Here is a 14,921-nt window from a genome sequence, read left to right as displayed (position 1 = left end):
TCTGAGCAGAAATGCAGGAGCACACATAAATATTTACAGCGCTGACAACACACAACTGCGTTTAGCATAAAGCGGAGGAGCTATGAATACCGAGCTGTAGTATGCCGCCGCCGTGTCACAAAATCTGTGTTCAAAAACAAAGCGGCCTCGAAAACATTGCACTTCATTTGTCAAAGGTTCCCCTGATGATTCATTGTAGCCGACATCAGTGGCAGAAAAAGCAGAGCGGTGGAAATCTATTCAAATGTGGTGAGGCTCAATTTCCCCTTTCATGAGAGAGCTGTGGATAATATGTTGGACCCAGACCAGTAGGGGGTAAAATAGCTTCATCAGTCTTCTCAAGTCAAAGTGAGGTGGAGGGAAACAAGTGAAACGCCGATGCATAACACTGACATTTTTTAATAGAATTCATTTATAACAAATGGAACTTGTGTCAGCAAAGAACTGATTTTCATACAGACTTCTTTCGCCACCAATGTAACCTAAGTAAGAAAATAAAAAGCACTCCTTTCATTCAGAGAAAGAAACAGTTTACGCTTACAACTAATCAGAGGTAATTGTATGATCTTTTTAACAAGCCATTTTTTTCTCTTTTTTTTTTTCTTTTGTACAATTTCATTATTTAATTTTCAGTCTATGCATCCAGACGAGAGATAGATAGAGAGAGCAGAGAACACAACGTTTATTTCTGTTAATGACACTCCAAGCTTGAATGGCAAAGCCACGAGAACAGATGGTTGGGGGGACAGATTTTCTGAAGTCATCTGCTGGAGTGACCCATGGCATCAGGACAGATGCTCTTTTTCGCCACAAACTTCTTTTTTTTTTTTTTTGTCTTTTTCAAGAGCTGATACCTTTTCTGTGTTATTTACATACACACAAAGTGAACGCTTGAGGAGATTTTTTTTCTTTTCCATATGGGTTCAAGTAATATATTATTGGGTTTAGAATCAATAGGGCAGTGCATAGTACAAAGATAGAGAAAGTGCAAGTCTTCCTACCAGGCCAGCTTTTGGCCATTCTGCAAATGGTTCAACATGTATGTGAAAATTAATGAGAAAAATACAAATAAAAAGGTCCAACTCAGATGGCAAAATGAAGACGTTCTGAGATATGAGCATAAAGTAATGTTACCATAAGGTTAAATAATAGCACTTTCATATCTGAACAAAAATGACAAAATAATCAGTGAAGCACCAGACACAAAACTGCTCGGGTTAACAAGGGAAAGAAAGCACCTGGAATGCACATCCACAAAGCCATCAGAGAGGGTGTGGAGAAGATGCAACAGAAAGACTGAAACGCAACCAAACTAAAGCCCCCCCCCCACGTCTCCAAATGTTGGGTGATGAGAAAAAGGACCCTGTTTAAGGATTGTCAGGAAAACATAACTGGTACTTGTACTCCTCTCCACATGTGAAGTCCCAACCTAAGGCATGAAGAAGAAACCCTTCGTCTATTTGGCAACCCTTTTATCTGTCCGATGTTGTAAATCTGCATGCGCAGAGTTAAACCACTGACAAGCCCAACAGTGGGTACTATTTAGTGAAATGCTCTTTTACACTGCGAGGCTTGAGACACGTACTAATGGCGTGTTGTTTCATCCTGTTTAATTCTGACAGCAGTATTCTGCAGTCTCTTTCCCTGACTCTGTCCGAACAATGTAAATATACAACTTGTCAATATATATCTATATATATATCTATATAGATATATATGTATCTATAGATATTGGCTGTTTTCTGTAAATGACGGTGATTTATAAACTGTTCAATTCTAATTCACTCAGCCACAATAAGGCCACTGAAAATGAAAAATATGACCTTTGAAATGTTCTTATTTGCATATATAATCTCATTGTGTGACAAATGAATACTAAAGGTAAATAAACTATACATTTCCATTTACACTAAATGCCTCGATTACTCAAAAGATACATTATGTTAAATGAAACATTATAAAAACAGGCATAAATATAAGGCACTCTAAATGCAAAATCAACAACTATTGTCTTTTTTTTTTTTTTTTTTAACCACTGAACACTTCAAAGAACCACGAGTTAAGTGACGTCTTTGTACGTTGCCCTATTGTGTGGAGCGGTGAGTGCGGCTGCGTGACTCCTCTGCCTCCTAATTACAGACTGGATGTGATTTTAAAGAAGAATGGGGGGGGAGTGGGGCACCAGAGTGGCTTTGACTGGCACGTGAATCCCCCCAGCAACACGCTCCCCACCCCGTGGTAGGTGGGGTCGGGAGGAAGGGGCATGGAAACGCCAACAATGTCATGGATGAATAAGATACCCACATAAAACCCTATCTAAAAACACACAAATTTATTGCACAAGAAAAGATGCACTGAATCAGAATACAGTTTTGTCCTACTGATGTGCATTCCAGTGAAAAATATCTTCATTTCCCCCATAGCACACAACTCCGAATTTGAAAGCTTTCATAGACAAACCATAATTCATTTCTCCTTATAAATTCTGTACTTTATCAATATATTTAGAATGTTGTATGTATACTTCAATATATATTTCACAATATTTAACAATCTGTACCTTTTATATATTTCTAAATATATTCATATATCTTACCAATTCATCAGGTTCTCTCTTATCATAGTAACATGGAAGAACTAAGATAATTGGCAGCAGCAACTTCATACTTTGCTCATCCCTGTTGATTCCACAAAGCCCCAGTTTATCTGACGGGAGTAATTAGATTACCATGTATGTGATCATGGACAGAAACAAAAAAAAAAAAGGAAAAAAAATCATTCTTGAGCAAAAATATTTCTTGTGAACAACATTTTGGTAGTGAATTCTATTCTGTGCACAGACTGCAACAAAATGAGGAGGAAAAAAATGAAATTGAATGAAATTAAGAAAAACAATTCTCTGCAAAATGGTACATTAGAACAGTTCTACAGCTTTAAAAAAAAAAGAGGAACTTTTACGTAAATACATTTCATCACTTTTTTCCAAGCGATAAGTTTGTGTAAAAAAAGGAAATTCACACAGTTCAAAAAAAGCACATTAGCTGTATAATAAAGTACTAAAAAACTAAATCAATAATTTTCATTTATTTAATAGATCATTTGAACTCTCCCCCCTTTCCCCCCCAAATTTAGATGATGAACATGGTGACAGGAGAAGGGGTATTTATTCATTATTACTTTAAGTCTGTCCTGCTCTTGTGGACCAAGCATTGTCTTCTTTTGCGATGGGTTGTCTGTGTGTACTTGATTGTGAAACAGATTTTTTTTCTTCTTTACAATGTGCATTGAGTTTTTTTTCTCTCTCTCTTTTTCATTTTTTTTATTCCCCGCAATTCTGTGTGCCTCCGATACCTCTCGTAATGGTTCATAATCACTGATGCATTTCAGACAATGTCATTTATTGTTCATTTACTTTTTTGTTGTGTTGGTTTCATTCAGTTTTATGAGCCCCAAAATGAATCCTTGAAGCAAAAGAAAATGTAATTCCGTATGATGCTTCAACAGTCAGGATTCCCTCACGCTTTGTGTCAAGGCAAGGTTTTATTGGGGTTGGGAAATACTTGGTCCTCCGGGAATCATCTTTTTCATTTTTTGACAAGTCATGTCACACATCCAACACTTAATGAGTTGTTAGCAAGGAGTTAAGGAGTACTTTCTCAAGCAGGAATTTATGGCTCAGAAGAGAGGCTCACTGGGATTTCTTTTTCCAAACGGCCCTCTGCTTTTATCTTCCAATACTGGGTCTTTTACGTTGCATAGTGATCAAAGCTTCCCAAGTACTCCAAACCAGCTCTGTAGCAGAACTGGTATTGATCCTGGAAACAAAGAAGAGAATACTTTAGCTTTTTAGAGATGGTTAACACGAATCTTCACTATCTTTCAAGTCTTCATTGTCTTGCAAAATACCAAAAGCACATAGAAGTTAGGAGCTGTCTTTTCCATGAAACGAGAACAATGTGTGCTCTGAACAATATTGCTGATTTGATAAACTTTTTCAACAACCCATGACAATTCATTGTCAAATTGTGCTGAAAAATACTGCGTAGTCATACTAAAAAGATGAAATGAGATTGCAGTGTAGAGCAGACACGTCTTCCTCGGACTCATTCAGCTACTAAATTAATCATAGTCTTTAACTGGAGCCTGCTTTAGTTAATCTGTTTGGCTCTGGAGGATGCTCGGAAATCTACCAGACCTTTTAGGGATGTGAAACTGTTTAATTAGTAACACAGGCGCTGAATCAGTATATTGTCTCTGGCTGCACCAATACCTGTAGCAAAGGGCTTTGTGGTGGAAACTATAGAAATAAGAACACCTCACCTCTGTCTGCACCATAGCTGGTCTTTGTGTCCGTAACATTTTCACTGTCTGAAAGATGTCTACTACGCCTTCGTATCTCATTCGTTCCAAGACGATGCTGAGGGTGATGAAAACGCCAGTTCTACCAACACCCGCGCTGTACAGGAGAGATCCAGAGGGCATAGATGTCAATGCTCAGCAGGTAGAACTGTACGATTGTAAAAGTAGTTACTACATATACAATAACATTGACAAACATTTCTTGTAATGCAGGTTTATTAAAAAGAAATCACAAATATGATGAAAAAGTACACAAATTACACTATCATATTGTTTCATGGCTTAAAAGTTTCAGGGTGTGGGAATGGCCTGTGGGTCTGGAGTTTGAGACTCCTGATTGGTAAAGAACTAAAAGGAACGTGTTTTTCACAGTGGTACTGTGAGAGTTTTCTTCCCTAATGATGAAGCTTTCACCTGGGTTCAGGGCAGGAACGCGCTGAGCTCTAAGTGTAGATCATTATAAAAGTGGGCTCTTGAATGTGTTAACATGCTGGATCAATCAGAAGACACAGCTGAGATGGAGAATTTATTATTTTGCAGCTATTTAGTCAAAAATCAAAGCTCTGGATGACCAGTATTTTGACTTGAGTAATAAGGATTCGTGTACCAAAATTCATGATAAATAGTGAAAGAAAAAGGAAATGGAGAGTTGGTTGGTCACTCACCTACAGTGGACTGAGATCGGACCATCTTGGCCGAACTGCTCTTTTGTTTTATGTACTTGGCCGATGAAATCGATGAAACCCTCTCCCGATTTTGGCACTCCTTGTTCAGGCCAGTCTGTGAACTGAAACTGCCTTACTGTCCGTGACTGTCCGTCCTGTTGGCACAGCATGGGAGAAGACGGGCAAAAAAACATGACTCATGAAATCTTAGAAGGGCGATAATGAAAACGGAGGCAAAAATAGAAAAACACTCGGAGGCATTGTCACAGCTCAGTCCATGACCCTGTCCATTGTAAAAGACATTCTGGTGAAGGCGCCGAGTTTAAAGCATGGGAGAGGGTTCTGTTATGAGAGATGCCTGTCATTTTACCTCAACGTATTCAACACAAACGCGAAAGATGATCATTCCTTTGATGTGCTCCCTCTGACAGGGTGCCCATAGAATCGACTTTGAGGGTGTGCATTGCTTAAGTGATGTTGTATCCCCTTGATAAGGAAAGCAATCCCATTGACGAGTCGGTGTAACATGCTCTACAAAGGAGGGAGCCTGTGTCATTTATCTGTGTAAGCCTTTGATGGAATTAAAAACTGTGGCAGCTCGGTGCTGCCGGGACCACTTTTGTTGTTGTTGGTGGGTTTTTTCTCTCACAACATTGACATGTGTCATATTTTCCACAGATTTATATTTATGCTCCTGTTACACTCAGGGCAATAGATTGGTATAAACACATATTTGACTCCTTTCCAAAATTCTGAACTCATGACTTGAGCAATTAAATTATGCCAGTGTTCACCATCTAGTATATAAAATATTATCAAAATCTTCTTTCTTGGTAAATAAAATCATGTCATTAATATATTGAATTGTGGGATTTTAGATGTTGATATATCAGCGGTGTGATCGAGAACTCACTAGATGTTTTTGCACTGGTGAACCAACCAGACTTAATTTGTAGGTGACCCCTTAGTGATCTACTAAGTGTTCTCTAGGGCTCAGAGGAAGGTCACAACTCAGGATTGTAAAAATACCTCGAAGACGAACTGTAAACAACAGTACCGAATTTAGATCTCTATTCCCACAATGCCGAATGTTGATCTTTCAATGGTGTTTCATAAAACAAGGTCCACTTACCCTGGCATCAGTCACTTTGAACTCACGCAGGATATACTGGGGCATGTTATACTCGGCCATGGGGTCCACCACAAAGTACTGGTATCTGGCCGACCTCTCTGCAGGCCAGTACTGGTGGCATTTTTCCTGTCGGGAGAAAATAGAATACCACAATGAGCTGCAGCACTCTCTTCACAGACAATCCTCATTGTGTAGATTCCCAGAAATGTTGCCTTTTCTTTTCACACTGTATTTGCTGTATTCTCAATCCCTGATTCTGGGTACAGTATTGCATACAGGGGTGCCAAATCCAAACAATGAGTGTATAAGTGCACGCATACCCTGCCCATTTCTCTGAGCTTGGTGAGCATAACGACAATAGTGGAGTTATGCTCCCAGAGCATTCTCCAGAAGTCCTCCGTGGTCTCTGCCAGTGGTCCCTGTGTTGCAATATAAGCTTTTTGTTGCCTGCGGGTATTAATCATGGGATAAAAGAATGCAAGTTATGATGCAGTCAAAATTGAGCTGAGCAGCTCCAATGTAAGTATACAATCATATATGCAATGACTCAATGAAAAACGCAACCGCTTTCATTTTGAATGAAGCAGCTGATTGCACAGGTGCAATATTAAATTGAAAACTGCACTTTGCTATAATCTGCTGCACCATTTGTTTGTTTGCAGGAGTTTCAAACACTTACCTGTATCCATCAATGAAACTGGCATTGATGTAATCAGAGCCCTCAACTCCTCGAATGGGCTGAAGACACACTCGTGTGGACTCGTATGGCATTATGTTAACAAGGCGGTTCTTGAACTTGTTGCAGGGGAGATTGGCACTGATGAATCGTGATGTATGGGCTTTAGTGTTGGCTAAACGCTGCATGGGAAAAGAGAAAGAAAAAGGGATATTTTGATTATTCCAGTGTCTTTCTTTATTAGTTCATTTCCAGAGAACAGCGCACATTAATGGACACTCAGTACAGTCACTTATAAATACGTCAGCTGCGTGTTTGTTTATAAGAAAATAGGTCCATATAAGAGCTTTCAGTAGACTGAATTATAGTGCTACCTAACCTGTTGGTCGTCTTTTGTTGAAATCAACATCCATCGTACCGAGACAAAGCATACACGGTGGCACAAGCAAGACAATACAGACTTAAAACAGGCTGCACAGGGCGAGATGTTTTTGTTGCAATTCATCATAGATTTGGAGTATGTTGCTCAAGTCTCCCTAGCAACTGTTCTGTGGTGGGGAAAACCAATGTTTTTGCCCTTTTCTTGTAAACCAAGACCGCCGTTACACAGGGAAACACATGCAATACAAGGGAAAACCAGGAAATTGCGGGGGGGAATTCATCACATGCTAAGTTACACAAGCAAGTCAGAATACTGTAATAGGGAGGAAACCACAGGCCCCATGTTGTCTCGTGAGCCAAATGGGAACTGGAAGTCTGGGAGTTATGGTGAAAATGTCCAGTCAATGACATCGGGCCCTGCAGATGACTATTATGACATGCTGTTATTAGAAAACTATTGAGATGACATTGTTAGAATCTTAGTCAATCAGTCTCGTTCAGGCTGCAGTAGCACTTTGCCTACCTTGAACTCAAGTTCCATGCCTGTGACATTCTCTCCACCCTCTATCTGGGTCAGTTTCTGGATGTAGGCGTATAGGTTTCTGGCTGGCACTTCGGTGGTGCCGCAGTTGACGGCCTCCAAGAGCGCGTCGTGTATGAAGACGTACTGGTCCTCCGTCTGCACCATGTAGTTGCGCTGAGCACGCATTAGCGTTACGTGCCCGTAGATGTCCGCCGTCTTCTCGTGCTTGATCCGCTCCATCATGGCATCAATCACGATGAAGCAACCTGTGCGTCCCACCCCAGCACTGTTGGCACAAACAAGACAAAGAGGAACAGTTGCTTCATGAGGATATTTTGTGAGTTTGTGATTCATATGTTATCTGACTGTGACCTTTAGACACAGGTACGAAGGGCAGAGGAAGAGGAAGCCTGCAAAAGTTTCTTTCTCAAAGCGATGAGGCCAAAAGGTGGAGTCTCAATGCCAAGTTTGCCACTGCATGATGGACGATTTGGCTTGAAGTGTAATTAAATCTGAAGTGGTGCTGTGTGGAGAAGAGGGCTTGGCACTCAGCCTTCAGAGAGCTCATCGCTGGCGTTGCAATCTAGTCTCTCCCCCTTCGGACCCCAACTGTGCTCTCAACCTGATCAGGACTAATCGCTTACGCAATGGCAACATTCATTCTCGCACCAGAAAGTGGCCCTACAGCAAATCAAAACACAAATGTGAATTGAGAAACGCAAATTTGAGGGGACATTTTTTGACGGCTTTGTTAATGTGTTGAGTAACTTCTCCGAAATGCAGCTGAGGACAATTAATGCCATCAGATTAGCACAGTGCACCGAAATGGTGTGAGAGCTTTAGAAGAGGCACTGAAAGGCATGTCTCTTCATTAGAATTCACATTTTTACATTAGTGTGGAACATGCTCAGGTTGATAGAAAAAAAAAAAAAAAAGTTCTCCCCGCCAAATAGGAAAAATGTTTTACTGTTTCACTTTGACCTCTCCTTGCGGGCCAGCTTGAGACATGCTGTATAAATATAGCACCTTCTGCAGACTGCTGACGATTTAGAAACGCTCACCCCTGCACTACTACATGTTTTAATAGCGCGTGGCTCAGCACAGAAGATGTTTTCTGATGACAATTTATTTACCGTAGGGCGACAGGATGGTGTTAAATCTTGTTCGTTAGCTCTCCTCCCACCTCCCGCAAAGCTCAGCATTGACAAGACAAGTCCTTGCACTTGGCACTCCAAAGTAAATAGGTTATTCAATTCATTAAGCTGACATGCCTACGAGGTGTGAGCAGTGCTCTCGTGCCTCCTCCTCCCGATGAAGCATTTGTTTTTCATTTGCTCCGGAGAACAAGGAAAGGGGTGAGAAGGAAAACTCAAGAGGGAGTAAAGTTTGTCCCTGGGGGCCAAGTCTGCTTAATGTGGCATGCAGCATTGGAGCTGTGCTGGAGATGGAATAAAGACACGTACGGGAGTCATTGGCTTTAGCAAATGATCTAATGATCACTTTCAAAATGGTTGAATGAGGCTGAACTTTTATGCTACTCCTGTTTTTTTGTGTTTTTTTCCCCCTTCCTTCTTTCTTTTTGGTAACAAAACTCCCCACAGCTGCAGGGTGCTTAAAAAAAGAACATGTGAGTTAAAGAGAGAATTGGGACGAAAAGAAATGTGAACGTGTCTCTGGGATGTTTGCAGAATGAATCACTTCCAGGTCTGAGAACACCTCGGCCCCTGGGCGCGTGGGGGGTAGGATACAGAAACTGAAGGCAGATTTCTCCCTTTGCCACAGCTGTTTCCAATTTGAAAACATTTTACAGTGCAGACCTGAATGTGGGAGAGTGATGACCTGCAAGAGAGTAAGTGACAAGAGTGACAACACAGAGGTGGAGAGACGGAGATGGAGGTAGTTGAAGAACGAGGAAGGGAGGGGAAGGGAGGCAGGCAGGCATGTGTTGTGCAGCTTGAGATGCTGCCAGTTATCTCAAAGTTGTGTACGTCTCAAGTCAGTTTAATCGAAAACTGTGTGTAGGAATATATTTGAAACACCTTTTTTAAATGCAAGGCCAGGAAATGCTTGGAACATGTGTAATATTCCTTTATTGACAAGTTGTGTGTGTGTGTGTGTGTGGTGAGGTGGTACAGAAAGCTGTCGGTACGTTTGCCAATTGAAGGAGAGCCCGTGGACCGACTGCACCAATGACCTGACACTGCCTTTCCAGCCAGTCAAAACCAGCTGCTTTGGACGTCGACACACATTAAGTGTCAGACTAATATGCTTTCCAGGAGTTTAGGGAATAAGGGATGGGAGCGAGAGTGCAGTGTAAAATACAGCTGCAAAAAGTCCCGTGAAGATAAAGCAAGGGCAGCAGTGAAAGCAATTACATATGTATTGTTACAAAATCTTGAGCTGTCAGCTAACCTGTCAGTATTCCACCACGCCGCCCCCAAAACGCACACACACACACTCGCACAAATTGAAACTCACCAGGATCCTGCATTACTATTAATGCTGTCGATAATCATTTTAGTATGTCATATGCAACCTATTACTGACTTGTCTTTATGAAATGAGCTAAAATCCATTTCAAAGTTAGACTCCATTGCTGTAATTTCTTCTGGCGGTCTGTCGATGGTGGGGGAGAAAATGTATTTTAGAATTAGGACTACTTTCTTACTTGTCTTTATGTCCTAAAGATGATACCTTTGTAAATTAGCTTTATTATATCTGACTTTTTTCCTGTTTAATTTTTTTTTTACCATGTTTACTGCTATTCTTTTACACAGTGATTTGCATGTTCACACAGCAAAGGTGATGGCTGTCATGCAAGGTTCTCACACACCATTATGACTAACACAGGGTTCACAGTTTTGTCCAAGAACAAAGGTAGGACTGGTTAAATGGCCACCTTAGGTGTTAGAAGACAAACACTCAATTGACTTAGCCAGAGCTGCCCTGGCAAAAAAAAGAAGATATTGAATTTTGTGTGGTTTGAAGTCCCAACAAGTATCATGTGTGTCTATCTTTTCAGATTGAAGCAATTCCACTTGGTCAAACGCTAAGTGTGATTAAAGTACTGTAGTGTCACAGTTAAAGAGTTTTAGTCTACTCTGGTTTTCTGTTGGCGCTCCAAATAACAGTGACAGACAGGCAGCCTGTTAGACTTCTTTCTTTCCATTCGCCGTCGTGGGTCGAAAGTGGGATTGCAATAATAAATTAGGTACATTTTGTTGCCTTGCTAACATATTCTCAACATTTTTGACACATGAAAAGACCTCATGATTGTGGTTACTTTCTTTCTGTTGATAATGTGCAGTGACTCCAGAATGTTTTGAGCCTGTATTATCAGATATCAGTTTAAGATATTTGATATTTTACAGTATACGGCTATCAATGACACTTTCTTCTGAATGGCTTTTTAGGTGGCTCTACCCAAACCCAAACTACAGTGCCATCATGTTCTCTGCGGTCTATGTTTAGACAATATTTGAAAGTCGCCAAAATCCACAACATCTATTCATAATTGTTCTTGTCCTGGCTACCGCAAGAATGGTAAACCTTGGGCTGTTCTCTGAAACGTTTGCCATCTGACTCACTGGGGAGTCATCGCCATAACATTCAATTTTGTCCTTTTCACCTCTTTTTTCATCTCTTGGGGCATCGGTAGCCCTTCAGCTATGAGAGGGAAACATTTCCTGACCCGTGGGTGAGTGGAAACCAAAGGAATGAGGAGGGCAGGAAACATGCTGTAACGTCCCCGGAGGAAGATATCACCAGACGCTACCTTATGACAAGTGTTAGCTCCACAGAGGCAAACACATTAATGCAGTTTGATTGATATTCTTAAACACTCCTGTGGGGGATGCATTAGCCACCCACTAAACCCATATTAATGATGTTGCATAAGTATGTGCTACACAGAATGAGTTCTGTGAAAATATCTTGGCACACTTTATACATTGGAGGTATCACTTATGGACATCCTTTGGTTGTCTCTTTGTTTAACACTGTTAATCACAGTCTTGTTGCGTCTCTATGAATTAAAGCAGTAGGTGGGGATGTGCACATTACATGTTGTACAGAATATAGCGACAAATACACAAATGAGTATGTAGCTAATCAGACATTAATGGAAAGACAAAATCAAGTGCAGTTTAAAAAAATTAATCGGAATATTTCCTCCTAAGCATGCCGCGGTATCAAAAGCCCTTGATTACTTGTTTTATGGTCTTCGCATAAGGCGCCTTCACACATGGATACATGTAAGCAACAATTTTTAGTGCACCAACTAATCAGGCAACTGTTCCAGAGATGATGATGCATTGTCGGTGTAGGGTGTGTTTTTTTTTCTTTCTTTAGTTTCCATACCAGCCTGTTTATTGTGCTCTAAAACCTACAGTAAAATGAACTTCAGCTCGATTTTATAACAGCTAAACCATAAATACTACTACCGTTATTATACTGATTTGTACCAAAGATTATTCTGCTTAAAACTGCGGTCAAACATGAAGTTAAGACAAGTTAAAAAGGATTTGGAGTTTGAACATGACTGTATCAGATAGAGAGCCAGAGGAATTAGAATCTCCCATCTGCACAGTGACATTAATTCCTGCATTCTGCCTCATTGTGGAAAGCCAGGGTTTTCAATTTAAAGCGATTGGCCAACTAGCACTAATTAACATCAGCATGTGGTAATTCTAATTCTTCAGTAATCCCTCTTCCCTTTTTTGTCGCTTTCTGACAAAAGTTTGTATCTGTTACACTCACTTCCACTGCTGCTTAATTTTTTTTTTCTGCTCTCTTTCTTTCCTCCTTCTGTCACTTCCTCTGTGCAGAGCCTCTGATGACTGCCTGAGTTAAGAGAAGCCAGAAGTCTGCGTTATATCTTTGCGCTCTCTGTGGGGAGACTGGCCGTTTATGTAGCTGAGGGAAGTGAAGTTGGCGTGAAAGTTATTTGTTTCCGATGCAATAACCCAAGGGATGAATCAAGGACCTGTGGGCTGCTTATGTGCGACATGTTAGTGGTGTTGCGAGGAATCCGACAGGTCTGCGTGTCACTGTGTGGGAGGAAATGTTTAAGTTAGCCGAGGGCAATGACACTGGGACTCTTTGTGCTGCGATGTTGAAAATACCTTGTGATTTAAACTGCTTTCTGTGGAAGCCACTGGGCTGATTTGTTTGGATTTATCTTTCATCTAATCTATTCCTTCTGATATTTTTTCTTCTGTATCAAATCTTATCAGGTTTCACTAATCTGACATGGAGTACATTGTATAATATGCATTTGTTTGTAGCAGTCCATTCCAACCTATTATTATCTAACATGTTAACAAGCCTGGGAGCAAATCCCAGATGAAGACTGGGTAGATTATAGATGGGTCACCAGGCCATCACAGGGCTTTGCACAAGTTCCCATTATTATTTTTAATGTATAATTCAATGCTTTGTCAAGTATCATAAATGACAATTCATGTACATGGAGTAAAAAACTGCAACTCTGATAGAGAACCTATAGAAAAAGAGTGATAGACAATTTTAACAAAAAATAATTCTGGACATTTGTGTAGCAGTTTGTGGAGTGATATGATGGAAGGTTTTGAAGCTCAAAATGAAGCTATGTCTGGATAATTGAGCATTCAACTAGCAACTGGCAGGGCTGAGACATTACTCTGTGTCTTGGCAGGTGATGAGTGGTATTTGTACTTCATTAGTGTACTTCAATACATTTTTGTCAAATAAAATATATAGTTTTTATAAACTGAATCATCAGTCGTTGCTAATGATTAAGCATAATCTTGACTCAAAATAGTTATTATGCTTCTGATGCTTTAAAAGGAAGCGTGCATAAAGGCAATATTTTATTTAACTTCTACCACAGAAAGAAAAGTTAGTGCATCTTTTACTTTTTATTATATATGTACTATTAGATAAATGAAATACATTTTGCCACTTGTGACATTTTTGTATATTCATGCACTTTTTGTTCAATACATTTTGATGCAGAATTTTTGTTTTTTCAATTTATTTAATTGAACAGATAGAGGCATTTAAAATGGGCAGAGCAAGTATAACATATATGACTGATGTTTTTCTCTCCCATAATAATCTATTTCATACTCAAATGCCTTATTGCAAGACTATTTTGGTCATTATAAAGCAAAGTAGTGACATTCTCAAAAAGAAGTAGTACATCTGATCAACTGAAAGGCTTTATTTATTCTCAGAAAAGCAAGTCTTGTACTGAAGGACACAAGTGATTATTTAGTGATACCAAATGCCTGTATTTTTTTGTTTTTAATGCTGATTGTTGTGGTCTCTTACCTGCAGTGTACCACCATAGGCCCTGCGTCTGGAGGATTGCAAGCCTTCACCCGTCTGAGGAAGGCCAGGAACGGGGTGGGGTGTTCTGGTACCCCATGGTCCGGCCACGCTGTGAACTGGAACTGCCTCACCTCTCTTTTCTCACTGGAGCCATTCTGAGTAGAGAAACAGAAAAAAGGTTAGTGAACACCCCAACTCCAATGAAACCTTTTATAGTCCAGTAAAGTTAAAGCTTGGAGCCATAAATGAAGATTTCCTTACTTTAAAAAGTGCAAATGTCCTGACACAATATGTGGCCAGCTCCACTGTGTCCAGCAGTGTCACCTGGATGAGACCGTATGTTTCCGTCCCTCTTGTAGGCCAGTACTGATCACATTTCACCTGCAGTGCAGACAAGTATCACATTTAAAAAAAAAAAGGCCTCGGAAGCCTCGTGCTGAGAACAAATTAGTCTTGGTGCATCCCTGTCGTTTTTAATACCTCTTTATATTTGGTGTTTGTTCACAAAGCATGAAGGCACTTTACAACGATCCCGGTACCTCGGGTCCACAAAGTCAAATAATGGTAAAATAAATGTCCAAATTCCCTTCATTCCTGCTGACTAGGTTTGATTTTCTAATCAATGCAACGGCCTGAGATATTTGTGAAGAGCCAGTGGTGCTATTAATTGTCCTGACATACTCTATAATTACAAAGGTAAGCACAGCTTCCAGTCATATTATCGTTTCAGTGTTATTGCTATTCGAATCTACAGCTTTGTTTCCCAGCAAACTGCCAATAAAACACTGTTCCATTATAGCATTGCTGCTCAGCTGACACAGAGAAGCACTATTGGTGTTGGGGAGGAAATAACTGAGCTATGATTTAATTGTT

The 14,921-nt window shown here is 40.3% G+C and overlaps 1 protein-coding gene across 4 annotated transcripts in view; it reads right to left on the bottom strand.

The window, feature by feature from the left end:
• Nucleotides 1-321: 321 nt before the first annotated feature.
• Nucleotides 322-14,921, bottom strand: part of LOC308146911 (receptor-type tyrosine-protein phosphatase delta) — a 129,934-nt gene continuing 115,334 nt past the window's right edge. For all 4 annotated transcript variants that reach the window (XM_080518884.1, XM_080518885.1, XM_080518883.1 and 1 more), the window contains 9 exons: nt 14,310-14,429; nt 14,049-14,203; nt 7,737-8,022; nt 6,836-7,014; nt 6,477-6,603; nt 6,157-6,282; nt 5,025-5,179; nt 4,321-4,456; nt 322-3,815 (listed from right to left, as the gene is read on the bottom strand). In XM_080518884.1, the coding sequence (XP_080375010.1) occupies nt 3,747-3,815; nt 4,321-4,456; nt 5,025-5,179; nt 6,157-6,282; nt 6,477-6,603; nt 6,836-7,014; nt 7,737-8,022; nt 14,049-14,203; nt 14,310-14,429 (1,353 nt within the window). In that variant the 3' untranslated portion in view covers nt 322-3,746. The remainder of the gene's footprint in view (nt 3,816-4,320; nt 4,457-5,024; nt 5,180-6,156; nt 6,283-6,476; nt 6,604-6,835; nt 7,015-7,736; nt 8,023-14,048; nt 14,204-14,309; nt 14,430-14,921) is intronic.

The sequence above is a fragment of the Blennius ocellaris genome (assembly GCF_963422515.1).
Source record: "Blennius ocellaris genome assembly, chromosome: 23".
Classification (NCBI taxonomy): Eukaryota; Metazoa; Chordata; class Actinopteri; order Blenniiformes; family Blenniidae; genus Blennius; species Blennius ocellaris.
This window is presented reverse-complemented; position numbering and strand designations above follow the sequence as displayed.